The 15,972-nt window shown below is 37.9% G+C and overlaps 1 protein-coding gene and 1 long non-coding RNA gene across 3 annotated transcripts; one reads left to right on the top strand and one right to left on the bottom strand.

Annotated features, from left to right (window-relative positions):
* Positions 1-1,374: 1,374 nt before the first annotated feature.
* Positions 1,375-15,485, bottom strand: LOC122147025 (protein NLRC3-like). Its single transcript, XM_042767821.1, has 7 exons — positions 15,414-15,485; positions 8,874-9,040; positions 6,552-8,399; positions 6,162-6,332; positions 3,744-3,917; positions 2,220-2,266; positions 1,375-2,139 (listed from the first exon to the last, which is right to left on the bottom strand). The coding sequence occupies exons 2-7, from the start codon at positions 9,020-9,022 to the stop codon at positions 1,580-1,582; spliced, it is 2,949 nt and encodes a 982-aa protein (XP_042623755.1). The 5' UTR covers positions 9,023-9,040; positions 15,414-15,485; the 3' UTR covers positions 1,375-1,579.
* Positions 9,555-12,388, top strand: LOC122147026. 2 transcript variants are annotated; one of them, XR_006161368.1, is made up of 4 exons: positions 9,555-10,006; positions 10,106-10,168; positions 10,833-10,860; positions 11,086-12,388. It is a non-coding gene; the product is annotated as an uncharacterized LOC122147026 (long non-coding RNA). The 2 variants fall into 2 exon arrangements; XR_006161369.1 differs by having other exon boundaries at positions 10,603-10,860.
* Positions 15,486-15,972: the final 487 nt, after the last annotated feature.

Raw genomic sequence — 15,972 nt, 5'->3', positions numbered from 1 at the left:
TCAACATGGGAAGTAGACATTCGGGAAACAATATGAGGTTTAAGAAATCAAATAATGTTTTGTAGTGATTCTACTCCATGATGAACATCACTGACTACTGGCCAAAAAACAAAACAAAAAAACAACAAACATTGAACCATGCAGTATATCCAAAATGTTATATATTCTGGATGAAATCTGCATATTTCAAAACCTTATAATTAAAGCAAATGCTTTTTGAAGAAAAAGAGTAACCCGGTATTAAACTGTATAGTTGTTACAATCAAGAAACATTTTTGCCTGCCCTGATGCTTAAACATTAACTGTCACTGCTGTTACCACATGAAGTCAGATAGATTCAGTCAGATTAATTAATAATTAATAACTAATCCAGAATTGTGCATACAACAAAATGTAACAGTAACATACAATGCCAATCTGACTATCTTTGAGTCTACTAAAACACCCACAACAACAGACGAAACCTGATACACCCTTTAAAACATACAGTTGAAAAGAATTGGGACAGCAACAACATTCAGAATTTATGAAATGTAAATTCTAGATAAACTAGATAAATAGATTACTAAAAAAATTACAAGTTTTATAGCCTCAGATTTAAAGGGAATCGCTCTGTAAAATGAAAGCCATTCAGAACTCATCATTATGATAAACATACTTCTATGGTTCTGTGTCCATCTTCACAAAATATTCTGAAGGTTCCAAGGTAATTCATTCATATTAGTGAAGTGACCGAAAATCTGAATGGTCACATCTCTAGATAGACATTTTATCATTTATAGACTGTAACCTAGTACCAGTTTAATCCCATAAACAGTGTTTGTGTGAGAATAGTTTGTTCACACTGAATTCATGTGTTACAGCCCACTGAAGGGGAACCTTGTTAATGGACTGCACAAGTGTTTTGAAGTGAAATGCAGACCAGAAAGTTCTGTAACCTCAAATCCAAAGCCCAGTGCTCTATATTTACCTGGCAATTACTAATATGCAGAATTTGAATCAGTCCTTGAAAACATATCTATGAAAGCCTGGAGCTTAGGTTGATTGCGTCTTTATCTCAGAAATGCTGACAAACTTTATTTATTGCCATTTGAAGTTTATATCTAAAAAAAAAAACCTGTCCTTTACTAGTCCTTTAACTACACACTATCCATCATAACTGACATAGTATACATAGTATCTGAAAATTGTATATTGTTAAAAAACATAAACGGTACACCTGTAAATAACATGTCTGTACATTCATTTAAATATTTTTTTTCTCAATATATCTATTTCTGTATATAGTGCATTATTTATTTTTCAGTTTATCTTATATTAGTGTTATTTCATCTTTACTGTGTAAATATATGTATGTCTACTCTGCACTATCATGTATGTGTGTACTTTCTTCTGCACTGGAAGCTCCTGTCGCCAAGTCAGACTTCTTTTGTGTGTAAACATACTTGGTTATAAAGCTCCTTCTGATTCTGATTTTTGGTAATTGTGACTTTATATCCTACAAGTGCAACTATTTCTCCTAACTACAAAAATCACAGTTACCATTACATTTTTCTTCTCAAAGATGGAAATTAAACTGTTATATGCGTCTCTGCATTTCCTCACAGGAGGTTGTTAAATTTGACAGAATCACAGCAGAATCAGGATAAAGCCTAAATCCAGCACAGAGGGGTTCAGTGAATGTGGTGTTGAATGTGTGTATGTGTGTGAGTGTGTGTGTGCCAGAGACACTGTAGAAGGACAGAGTGCCAGCCGACCAGTCCAGATACACTCCTACTCTATTAGATGGGGAATTTAGAGGAATGTTTGTCCTCTTCTTATTGTGCCAAACAGAATAAATCGTATCACAACAGTAAAGATTCCAGGACTTGTCATTGAGTCCAAACCGACAGTCAATCCCACCTTTCCTGCTGATTCCTTTATATGCCACTGCTACATGACCCCAACCTATCAAGTCAACCTCCCAGTAACAGCGTCCAGTCAGACTCTCTCGACACAGAACCTGCTCATAGTTGCCAAATCTCTCTGGATAGTCAGGATATGGCTGTGGCTCTTTCACACATGTTGTTTTTTTGTTGTCTTCAGACAGGATTAGTTGAGTGTGTGCTGTGTTTGGATCCAGTGTGAGATCACAGGCGTCTGAACACAGAAAAACAGATCAGAACATCAGTGATATCATGACATCATATGCACAGGTGTGTTTGACTGAGATAACTTACATTTTCGCAGGCTTGGTGTGATCCTGAAATGCCCTCCATGATTTAAACTGAGACAAAACAACAACAACAACAACAAAAAAAAAAAAGTTCAATGGACTGATAACGAACACTATCTTTGGGATAACTTTCACAATTTTTTTTTTTTTTTTCCAGCTGATAAATGATAAAACATTGACAGCTAATCGGAATTCATTCCAATCAGGGCTTGTGTGTTTAAAATGGCAGACGACATTGCGGAGAAGCTCTACACAGCAACAGGGTAACATAAAACATAAAATTAATCTCAAGTATCCAGGGCTAGTTTTAAAAGGGTCATATGATGCAATTTAAATTTTTCCTTTCTCTTTGGAGTGTAACAAGCTCTTGGCGCATAAAGAAGATCTGTAAAGTTGCAAAGACTAAAGTCTCAAATCCAAAGAGATATTCTTTATAAAAGTTAAGAGTCAACCACACCCTCCTAAAACGCTTCGTTCTAACACGCCCCCACATCTCTACGTCAGTATGTGGGAAGATTTGCATAACGCTGCCCAGATGTTCACGCAAATAAAGAAAGCATATCTTTTTTTCTCGTTGTAGCATTGTTGTTGCCACCGCCATGTCGTATAGACGCTGTGTGTTTCGTTGTGAAAGCGAAACTACTTTGTTTGGCCTTCCAAAAGAGGACACGACTAGAAATCATGTTTATATCACGATTATAATAGGTTTAATGTTTATGTCTCGTCGCTCCGGCCGGACAGGGCTCACAATATGTTAAGGGGTGTAACATTTCCGTCACGCGCATGAGGTATTCGGCCAATCACAACACACTGGACAGCTGGCCAATTACAGCACCCCTCACTTTTCAGAAAGATTAGCTTTGTAAAAATCAACGCGTTTCAGAAAAGCGGGGGAAACAATAATGTACAGTATGTGGAAAATAAAGTGCTTTTTGAACCTTAAACCACATAAACGCATTTTATTACACCAAATACACAAAATAATGTTTTTTTTAGCAGCATAATATGACCCCTTTAACTACATTGTCTGCCTCCTCTGAAGTTGTAGTGAAACAGACTGTGCATTGTTTTAGTTGTTGTTTGTGTTGTTAGATCAAATAGATTATACTAGCTAGATTTCCTGTTTAGATGTGCTCAAATGTAGCATGCTCAAGGACATCTGCTGGTTAAAGCCATGTATATGCATCAAGAACAGCAAAAATTGGAACTCAAAAAAAAAAAAAATGTATCTCATCATGAACTCAAAAGCATCCGTTTTCCTTTAATGTCTTTGTGAAAAGTAAAGCAACAGTAGCAGGTCACCTACATCCACTTTTGTTACTTTAAAACTGTAGTGTGCAAGCTTAGAATAAACGGACAGTTATTGTTGACTAGTGTGAATGCAAATATTGTTATCGTTTAAGTTACAGTTATCATTATTATTTTTGGTGTGAACTGGACTTTAGAATATTATTATGAACTATATTGTTATCATTACAGTTATCATCGCTGGTATGAACTGGCCTTAAATTATAACTGTCCCACATACTTGAGTACTTGCAGTTTATAGTTTGGATCCTGCAGTTTGTGGTTGAGCAGCTGGACTCCTGATTGTCCTGGGTGATTGTAGCTCAGACCCAGCTCTCTCAGGTGTGAGGGGTTTGAACTCAGAGCTGAAGACAAATAACCACAGCCTTCCTCTGTCACCATACAGCCTGAGAACCTACAGACACACAGACACAGAGACATCATCTACAGACACAGAATCAGGTCATCTACAGACACACACAGTCGGATCATCTACAGACAGAGAGTCAGATCATCTACAGACACACACACACACACACACACACACACACACACACACAACACACACACACACACACACACACACACACACACACAGTCAGATCATCTACAGACACACACAGTCAGATAATCTACAGACAAACACACTCAGATCATTTACAGACACACACACAACACACACACACACACACAGATAAACTACAGACACACACAGTCAGATCATCTACAGACACAAACAGACAATCTACAGACACAGACAGTCAGATCATCTACAGACACACACAGATCATCTACACACACACACACACAGTCAGATCATCTACACACACACACAGTCAGATCATCTACACACACACACAGTCAGATCATCTACACACACACACACACACACACCACACACGCCCCCACCACACACACACACACACACACACACACACACACACACACACACACAGACAGATCATCTACAGACACACACAGACAGATAATCTAAAGAAGAAAGATGACATATCATCTACACACACACACACACACACACACACACACACACACACACACACACACACACACACACACAGACAGATCATCTACAGACACACACAGTCAGATCATCTACAGACACATACAGTCAGATCATCTACAGACACACACAGTCAGATCATCTACACACACACACACACCCACACACACACAGACATACACACACACAACACACACACACACACACAGACAGATCATCTACAGACACACACAGTCAGATCATCTACAGACACATACAGACAGATCACCCACAGACACAGTCAGATCATCTACAGGCACACACAGTCAGATCATCTACAGACACATACAGACAGATCATCTACAGACACACAGCCAGATCATTTACAGACACACAGTCAGATCATCTACAGACACGCATCAGATCATCTACAGACACGCTCAGATCATCTACACACAGTCAGATCATCTACAGACACACAGTCAGATCATCTACAGACACAGATAATCACAGTCACACAGTCAGATCATCTACAGACACACACAGTCAGATCATCTACAGACACCCACAGTCAGATCATCTACAGACACAAACAGACAATCTACAGACACAGACAGTCAGATCATCTACAGACACACACAGATCATCTACAGACACACACAGTCAGATCACACACAGACACAGTGAGACAATCTACAGACGCACACAGTCAGATCATCTACAGACACATACAATCAGATCATCTACAGACACACACAGACAGATCATCTACAGACACACACAGACGGCTCATCTACAGACACACACAGTCAGATCATCTACAGACACACACAGATCATCTACAGACACACACAGTCAGATCACACACAGACACAGTGAGACAATCTACAGACGCACACAGTCAGATCATCTACAGACACATACAATCAGATCATCTACAGACACACACAGACAGATCATCTACAGACACACACAGACGGCTCATCTACAGACTCAGTCAGATCATCTACAGACACACACACAGTCAGATCATCTACAGACACAGTCAGATCATCTACAGACACACACAGTGAGATCATCTACAGACACACACAGTCAGATCATCTACAGACACACACAGATCATCTACAGACACACACAGTCAGATCACACACAGACACAGTGAGACAATCTACAGACGCACACAGTCAGATCATCTACAGACACATACAATCAGATCATCTACAGACACACACAGACAGATCATCTACAGACACACACAGACGGCTCATCTACAGACTCAGTCAGATCATCTTCAGACACACAGTCAGATCATCTTCAGAGACACAGTCAGATCATCTACAGACACACACAGTCAGTTCATCTTCAGACACACACAGTCAGATCATCTTCATACACAGACAGACAGTCAAATTATATTCATCTAGAGACACACAGTCAGATTATGTTCATATACACACAGTCAGATCATCTACAGACACACATAGTCAAATCATCTACAGACACACACAGTCAGATCATCTACAGACACACACAGTCAGATCATCTACAGACACAGACAGTCAGATCATCTACAGACACACACAGACAGTAAACAGCAGAGCATTTTAAAGTATGTAATACTAACTGTTTAATAATCAAATCAAATTGAACCCAGACCTCAGGATCTCCAGCTGACAGTTTGGAGTCTGCAGTCCATCAAGCAGCTTCACTCCTGAATCCTGCAGGTCATTGTTACTCAGATCCAGCTCTCTCAGGACACAGTTTGGGTATTTTAGAACCGATGATACAATTTCACAATCCTGAGCAGTCAGATTACAGCCAGCAAGACTGAAAGAGAGCAGAACATATGAGTCCAGTTTTTTTTTTTACTTTTCCACATTGGTATATAACTGACATTTCAATGATATCAGCTTCATTCTTGTAAAATAATTAAAATAATCATTTTATTTATAAAATAAAATCAACAAAATAAAATCAAGATGAAGCACAAAACAACAGAAATATAAGTCAGTTTAAAAAGTAGTAAAGAGATTATTAAACGCTTACAGAGCTTTTCTGCAGTTGATCACAGCTGGTATCAGTCTTCTTCTCCCCTCATCTGATGTGTTGTATTTCATGAGGTCCAGCTCATCCAGTGGCTCCTCTGACATCTGAATCATGTAGGTTATTGTTGAGCAGTGAGCAGCAGAGAGTTTCTCCTCTGAGAGTTGGTCTGATTTCACAAAGTCCTGAATCTCTCTGGACAGAGTCTGATCTTTCAGCAGACAGAGGAACAGATTGATGGATATTTCAGTGGAGAGTCCATGTCCATCTTTGATCTTCTCTTTAATGTACTGTGTGGTTTCTCTGATGCTCTCTGAGCTGTTCTCTCTGTGTGTCAGTAGATCCTGTAAGAGTCTCTGATTGGACTCCAGTGAGATGCCGAGCAGGAACCGCAGGAACAGATCCAGACGTCCATTCTCAGACTGAATGGCTTCATCTACTGCAGCTTTAAGCAAATGTTTTACTGAAGCAAAATTTTTCAGTCCCTTCATAGTTTCCTTCACATGGTAATAAAACACGTAGAAAGCAGCGAAAAACTCCTGAACGCTCAGATGAATGAAGCTGTAGACTTTCCTCTGATGAATCACAGATTCCTGCTTAAATATCTCATTGCAAATCCCAGAATACACTGAGGCGTCAGTGACGTCTATGCCGCTCTCAATCAGGTCCTCCTCATAGAACATCACATTGCCCTTCATCAGCTGTTTGAAAGCCACTTGAGCAAGTTTCACAATCGCTTCTCTGTTGGACTGCAGGAGTTTCTTTGGATCTACCTCGTCATTCTTCTGGTTCCTCATGTTAATCTGAATCAGCAGGAAGTGGATGTACATTTCAGTCAAAGTTTGAGGGATTTCTGCACTCAGATCTTCTTCCAGGAGCTTGTGAAGCACAGTGGATGAGATCCAGCAGAAGACGGGGATTTGGCACATGATGTGGAGGCTTCTTGCTCTTCTGATGTGTGAGATGATTCTGCTGGCTTGATGCTGCTCAGTGATTCTCTTCCTGAAATATTCCTCCTTCTGAGGCTCATTGAATCCCTGAATTTCTGTCAGACGGTGGATGTATTTGGAGGGGATATGAATGGCTGCTGCTGGTCTGGAGGTGATCCAGATGAGAGCAGAGGGAAGCAGCTTTCCTTTCATGAGGGACATCAACACAGCCACTGATGAAGTCTCAGTCACATCACAAACTTTCTGAGCGTCTGAAAACATCAGTGTGATTCTGCTTTCATCCAGACCATCAAAGATGAACACAACTTTACACTCCTCATAAATCTGTGAGTCCAGATCTTGAAGTTCAGGATGAAGGTCCAGCAGAAGTCTATGAAGACTGTACTGATGATCTCGGATCAAGTTCAGCTCTCGAAATGGAAGCACAAACATGAAATCTACATCCTGATTGGCTTTTCCCTCTGCCCAGTCCAGAATGAACTTCTGCACAGAGATGTTTTTTCCGATTCCAGCGATGCCTTTAGTAAGAACAGTCTTGATCTGCTCTTTCTCCTCACATCCTGCTTCAGCTGAGGCTTTAAAGATGACATTGCAGTTGATCAGATTGTCCTGTGAGTGTTGTGTTCTGGCTGTTTTCTCCATCTGTAAAACCTCATGTTCTTCATTCACTCCATCTCTCTCTCCCTCTATGATGTAGAGCTGTGTGTAGATGCTGTTCAGGAGGGTCTCTTCTGGTTTGATTCCTTCAAATATGATCCCGTACTTGTTTTTCATGCTGGTTTTGTGCTGGTCCTTGACTCTCTGCAGGTCTTCAGTTTCCAGTGTGTGTTTTGTTAGGGCTATTTCAGTATTATCCTGAATCATATGTGTCTGATAGTGGGATGTAGAGGACAGTGTAGATCTAAAATGAAAAGAAAAAAAAATAGCACCAATTGGAGTGAATTACAATTGGAGACCATGTGAAATATATATTTTACCAGATATGATTTTGATACCCCTCTTTGAGTTGCATCCTTTCGTAATGCATATTTCATACACTGTTTTTGGTTTACATGTAGTGTTATTTCATTGAGTTTCTTAAATCATGATTGATTAATTATTAATATACAGGGGAAGTTTTTATAAAATAAAATTAGAAGAGCACCGGGATGAGTTAATGATAACTTAAATGGAATCGTTCAGGCTAGAACAGTACAGGATAGAAAAGAGTAAAGGTATAGTAAAGATTCCTTTTTTTAATATATATGAAAGTGAGGATGGGGCGGGGGTTAACAGGATACAGTCAAGTGTTCGTGGAAAGGTCAATAGATTTTTCTTGAAAACTGCAAGGGATTTAGCTGTTTGGGAAAGTTGAGAAAAAAAAAAAAACTGTTACCTGGGGTCAGAGGTTACTGTTCCTTCATTTAAGTCAGGAGGAAAATTTATTGACTGATCACTCTTTATAGACACACAGCTGGATCCAGAAGATGAAGACCTCATTTTAGAGGCAGTGCCCTCGTTATCCCCCTTGTTATGTTGACTCATTTTGGAGGCAGTGTCGTCCTAAACAAATAAATAAAAAAGATAGTTAAAAAGAAAGAAGACACTTGACAAATAGATACATGACAAATAGATATAGAAAATAGATGAAGTTCTATGAGAGTTAGTAAGTGATGACAGAATTTAAAATTTTTATAAGACTAACCATTTATTAATATTCACACATAAGTTTGCTTGTAATCTGCTGTATAACTGCAGAACAAGGAACATTCAAGTAATAATTTGCTAATTTGAATAATGCTTGTTCCTGCAGGAACTTGAAATCTAGACAAAACATAGCTCCACAACAGTCTACAAAAGTTTAGTACTTTTATCTGTTTAAGTACTGAAGTGGAAATTTAAATGCTGTACAAGTGCAGTATTCAGTGATGCTTTTGTGCTTTGTAAGCAGAAATTACTTTTGCAATTTGAGAACTATGGTACTTTTAATTTTCTTGTGTTTGTGCAACAGAATGAATAACCACTGCTCTGTTGATTTTTTTCTGATTACTATAAATACAAAAACGGCAATATATATCCCACCCAGCACCAGACGTCATTTGGACGTTGTTTTCTGGTCTAAATAAAGTCGGCCCGTCATGGCTTTCTTTTAGACCAAAAAACGACGTTGAAAAATGGTCTTTGTTTGGTCCGAGAGATTTGGTCCAAATTAAGCCCAAAAAGCGACGTTTAACGGTTTTTTTTAAAAAATCCAAATTTAGCCCAAAATAGATGTAGATGGGCTTTTGTCCAAATTTAGCAGAAAAACACGTTTATTTCGGACCACAGCCATTAACATAAATATAGCTAGTGAAGAAATAGATTATACATCATATCTGAAGCACTGTAAAATATATTGAAATATATTTTGAAAACACTGGATGGGCGCGCGCTGAACTGGAGCGGAGGACGTCACCATGGAAACGGGGCGGCAGCTCAACTGTCAAGCAGCTGAATGCTGTCTCTCATGGTTGTTTTCACTAATTTCAGGTAAGTTTCGTCCCTAAATTACACAAATATTACATAAAAGTGTTCCTGTAACTTTCTTTCGTGTAAATGACACGCTTCCGTTGAACATTTACTTTATAGAAATGGCTTATTGTCTTCAGAAAAAGTCCGTTAGCATCTCAACCTTAATGCTAACTACAAGAGGTACGTTAACTAAGTTATTTGCATCTTTCACAATATATTTCGCCTATCAGCATGAATCTGTATTTTTCTTATATATGTGCGTGTGTATTTATATAATATGTTCATAATATGTGTGTGTGTGTGTGTGTGTGTTTGTTTGCTTGTTAGTTATTTTGATGTCCACACTGTAAGAGCATTAAACCACCTCGCTATGTGTACTGCGTTAAGCTCACTGAGACCTGTGATAGCGCATGTATATGATTGCTCTTTTACTTGATTCAGTTAGTAAACCTAAAACTTTAAATTCTGCTGTTATTATTCTTTCAATTTTTTTTATAATTTTTTTTTTTTTTTTTTATGTTCTTTAATTTTCTTTTTTTTTATTTATTTTATGTTTGCTTTGTTTGTTAAATATTGTTGGCTTTGACAGATTGACAGATTTCTTATGTTCCTAGATTCTTCCATGCTGATGTCCATACCCTAGAGTTGGAGCGTGTATCTTGTCAAAGATCATTTTTAGACATTATGAGACATATGACTTGGGGGCAAAATACATTGAGTCAAGTCAGACATTCGACAGTCATAATTACTGATCTTAACACACAGAGAAAATGTGTAATGAACGCCTCGCAGATACAAACGGGGTAAATAATAGTTCATCATTGATATATATTTTCTATTTCAGAGACTGAAAATCATCGATAAACCACAAGGTAAGAATCATAGGAGAATCATAAGAACAATAAGAATAAAAGAAAATGCATCTGTAACTTAATATTGCTTCTTATTTTTCAGTGTGTTGAAAGTTATCATTAAACACATAGCTTTCGTCTCATCTTTGTGCATTTTCAGATGTTGTGCATATTTATGAATCAAATTTTTTAACGTTGTTTAACTTTTTAACATTATAATATTGGTTGTCTTCTTTTTTTTGTCAGAGTTTAGCTCCAACCCCAATTAAGCAGACCTGAGCAGCTGATCAAAGATCACCAGAAACTCTGCAGAACGGTTGTCCTGCATGCCCAGGACTGGACACCAGTGTTGTAAGTCATAAATCTAGAAGTAATTGTGCCTCTTTGAATGGTCATGTTCAGAACATATAGCAGGAGATCTCAACATTGTCTCTCAAGGTCCACTTACATGCAGAGTTTTGCACCAACTTAGTGCAGTGCACCTGAACACATTAATCAAGGTCTTCAGTTTTACTAACTATAAAGTCACAAACAGGTGAGTGTGATCAGGTGTGGACTGAAGATCTTTGCCCGAACCCGACGGGACCCGATGGGTTCGGTCTTAATTTATATCATTTTACACGGGCTCAGGCTGGGCTCGGGCTTGGCTCCGGTTTGCGAGGTAAATGAGCGGTCATGTGATGGGTTTCGATTAGCGCGAGAAAGACGCGAAAATGGATGCTGAGTACGTGAAACGGAGGCTTGCCTCTGGCGATTACGTTTTGGTTGCACCAGCAACTAAAGCAAAATCTGAGGTGTGGAAAAGTTATGACCATGTTTATAATGAGAATAATGAGCCAGTGGGTTATATTGCTGGACGCACCATCAGTGAGCGCAGGAATGCGCTAAAGCCATCTAGTGGCGAAGCAAATCCTGCGGAGCCTTTTTTGTAATTTCGTTATTGCCAAATACCCATCTTAATTTAGAATTTAACTTAATTTAATTTGTTAAGAAAGACTCGTTTTTATTGGTGCATTGGCCTATTTAAAGGCTAAATGACCCTATGCCTAGGCCTATTTAGAGTGCTGAGATGTTACGATGTGACAGAGGACATATTTTATTTCTTTGTTCCAACTTCCAAGTGGCCTATAGCCTAAGTTAGTCATGAATAAATTATGTTAAAACATGTATAAATGACTCATTCTTGACAAAAGAGCTGTGTGCGTGCGCACATTTGAATAATGTCGGGCTGTAAATGGGTTCGGGCTTTTAAAAAGCTGTCAATCAAAATGTATTAGTCGGGCACGGCCCGAAATCTGTCGGGCTCGGGTCCTGTCGGGCCTAACTTTTAAGGCCCAATTACAGCTCTAGTGTAGACCTAAACTTTGGGTGTGTATCACTTAGGTCCCTTGCTCAGAAGTCAGTGGTTAAGGCCTGCCTCAATCACAATTTTACAGTGCACTGAAATGTTTGCTCCCTACAAAAGCTGTGATAACCAGGAAGCATCGATGCTCAATAAGTTCCCTTTTAGGAAGTTCTGAAACTCACAACTTAAGACCCTTTCACACTGCACGTTTGGACCCGGAAAATTGCCGGAACATTGCCGGGTTGCCTTCTGTGTGAACGCAAACACATCCCGGGATTGATTCCGGGATTGATCCCGGATTGGGGACCTAGTAACATTGCCAGGTTCAGTCCTGAAACGAGCGCTGTGTGAACAAAAGCCAGAACTAATGCCGTGTCGTAGTGATGACGCACGTTATCGCGTGACTCTTTTAGCGTGTTTTGAAGGCAGATCAATGTTCGCGCTGAAACAAATATGTGGAAACTGTAATGAAGCAGAGATCAGGTTGTTCCTCACTTTCCACGCTGAAGCTGAGATCGTTCACCAGCTTAAGTGAAAGTTAATGTGCCTAGCGTTTTCGACTCATACATTACACGTCACACCCTGATATCACGTGTCTTCACGGGACCTTTAAAGGTTGTGTGTGAATGCACAAACACATTCCGGGTAATCACTGGCAGTGTGAAAGTGCGAAAATCTAGCAACCAGGGAACAATTGCCGGGACACATTACCCGTGTATTTTCCGGAATCGCAGTATGAAAGGGGCTTTAAAGAGATAATTCACTAAAAAGTTACACGTAATAGATTTTAAAACACAAACCAATATTATATTTCAGCATAAACATATCACTAGACAGGTAATGTCTAATCTAGTAAACATTTCTAATTTATGACTTAAATCTTGCACGTACATGTAACAAAGAATTTATCATAATGTGCTGTAAATAGCATTAAAAAAAGATATCAGCTTTACTGTTGTGCATTAATGTCAGTAGTGATGTTGTACAATGGGGACAGAAATAGTCACCAGTGTATAGTGAGCCACTGTGTTTACCAGTGCCAGAATTCATGTACAAAATATATTAATTCACAACTTAGCGAACTGTGAAGCTGATTGAGACGTAACCTCTGCATGACAGTGGACCTTAAGCAAGTATAGGTCTCTGCAGGAAAGTAATGGGAGTTACCAGATCAGGGTGTTTTTAGACCATGATACCTGATTGGCTGACGTCATAGTGACAGTAGGTTTAGGGGTGGGGTTAGGTAAGGGGGATCATTTTGATTGCATGATTTAGAAACACCCAGCAGTTTGAAATCACCCACAAAGTCATAAACGCCCACTTTTGCTCTGCAGAGACCTAAGTCTCACCTTAAGGGCCAGAGTTGATAACCCCTGACAAACTGATTAGTTAATAATCCCTCATGAAGAATGAGTACACTTTAATTTGTACATTTTGGACAACCATTGTTTTTGTATATTTTTTTTTACATTTACATTTTAGTTATTGTTTTCTTTCTCACTTTAGATGCTGGAAAAAAAAAACAGCGGAAAAAAACATCTGCCATGGCTCATTAATCCAGAATTGGGATGGTGGAAGGAGCAGAAGAACCAGAAGATCAGAGATCAGGCAGAGATCTACTGGTGCCCCTGTGGGAACCAATTTACCTAATGAGTTAGTTAAACCAAAGATTTTCATCACTCACCTTTATGTTGTTCCAAGTCAGACTTTTGTTCATCTTTGAAACATAAATGCATAACTTTTTAATGAAATCTGAGAAATTATTTTTTTTATTTATAAAATAACACATTCACGAGAGCACCATGATGCATTAGTGTTGAGTTGGCGTGAGAGCTGGCAATCTCATGGTACTTTTGTGAAAATCTGTTGGGGATACATCATTTCTGAATACATTTATTTTATTTATTTTTTTGCTGTTGTTGTTTTTTTGTACACAAGGCATCTGTTAAAAAAATCTTAATTTGTGTTCTGCACAAAAGGGTCTTATGGGTTTGGAGCAACATGAAGGTAAGTAATTAATGACAGAATTTACATTTTTGGTTGTTCTAATGTGGTTATATTTGGTCATTGTTTCCATTTTCAATATTTTAAAGATTTATTGCCTTGAAAAATTAATTTATACAGAAAGATGGATTCATTTGATAAGTTACAGTAAAGACTTTTAAATTGATAAAAAATTAAAATAAATACTGCTCTTTTGCAAGCTCTATTAAAAAATACTGATAAATGTAATGGTTTCAACAAAATATTGTGCAGCACAACTGTGTTTTCAACATTGATAATAATCAGAAATGTTTCTTGAGCAGTAAATCATCATATTAGAATGATTTCTGAAGATCATGTGACACTGAAGACTGGAGTAATGATGCTGAAAATTCATTTTACATGGATAAATTACATTTTACAATGCATCCACATAGAAAACAATTATTTCTGTAGTTATATTTCACAATATTACTGTTTTTACGGTCTGTTTAATCAAATAAGGCTTAAGATGTGATCAAGAAAGTGTTTTTGTTTTTTTTTTACATGAGAGATGTGTTTAATGTGTCAATAAATGTGTCAGTATACTCTTGTGAATTGTCTTATTTTGACTAATTATGAATATGAAAAATAATTAACGGTTGTAATTAGGCCTGAAAAGACGTCTTTTCAACTTTAACTTTACAACCACATTTATACGTCATTTGGATGTCTTTTTATAGACGTCTTTTCATCTTTCGCTTTACAACCACATTTAGATGTAATATCGACGTCTTTTTATAGACGTCTTTTCCACGACCTGAAAAAGACGTCTTTTCACCTTTCACTTTTCAACTAAATTTTAACGTTGTTTAGACGTCTGCCAATGACGTCTTTTCGACGTCTTTTCAACGAGTTTTTGCTGGGTGGGATATATATATATATATATTGTTTTGTAGACGTCACGGGATCTACACATTGCAGAATATAAAGCAATTACACACAATGGCTTTCAGTTTGTTTGTTTGTTTGTTTGTTTATATTATGTAGGCTATTCCAGAGCGTTCTGAGGAATTATAAATATATCAGAAATAATTTAACAAAGCACTTGACACAACAACGTCACAGCCATTTTGGTCAGAGCTGTTAAACCGTCAAAATATAATGTTCAGATATTGAAATTCCGTGTACTGAAAAGTAAAAATCTCAAATAGCAGCTGATTTTATATGATTGCATGGTTACATTAAAAATAAGTTCTGAACTTACCAGAAAATATGCAGCCGTTTAAACTCTGAAATGGCGTCTCTTCTTTTCTCCTGTTTTTACTTTCGTTTCTAGTCACCTGTTTAAAGGTGAGTCTTGTTTTCCTTTAGCTCTACTCATATGGAGAAAAAAAATACTCCCTCTAGTGGCGCTGAGCCCTATCACATTCTCAGAGAAGTTGTGCTTTTTACCTCTTTTTATGTAAGTGGCTGCCGAACTTTTTTGTCCTTGAAGCCACGCGCTCAGATGCCTTTATGTTCATGCCTTCAGTAATTAGAAAAAGCTAAAAGATAATGCATGGTTAATTTACAAAAAGAGTTCAACAAAGTATAACAAAACAGAGTCATTAATTTTAATTATTTATGAACTTTATTTAAAATGTCCTGCATTTTTAAAATTCATTCTCTTTAGTACTCAAAAGACTGACTATTCATATTGAAAGTTGGTTATTTAAGAAAAAAATATTTGTAAAAAAAAAGAAAAGAAGACATTGTGTTTATTTTGTTCTGTCACAAACATATGCCAACTTAATCACATGTAAGAAAGAGTTTTAAGAGTTTTA

The sequence above is a fragment of the Cyprinus carpio genome, chromosome A12 (assembly GCF_018340385.1).
Source record: "Cyprinus carpio isolate SPL01 chromosome A12, ASM1834038v1, whole genome shotgun sequence".
NCBI lineage: Eukaryota > Metazoa > Chordata > Actinopteri > Cypriniformes > Cyprinidae > Cyprinus > Cyprinus carpio.
This window is presented reverse-complemented; position numbering and strand designations above follow the sequence as displayed.

Coding starts and splice junctions, on each gene's coding strand:
- LOC122147025 (XM_042767821.1), bottom strand. CDS start 9,022: ATGAGTCAACATAACAAGGGGGATAACGAGGGCACTGCCTCTAAAATG. Junction 8,400..8,873: donor ACAGTAACCTCTGACCCCAG/GTAACAGTTTTT, acceptor TTTTCATTTTAG/ATCTACACTGTCCTCTACAT. Junction 2,267..3,743: donor TATAAACTGCAAGTACTCAA/GTATGTGGGACA, acceptor GTTTTGTCTCAG/TTTAAATCATGGAGGGCATT.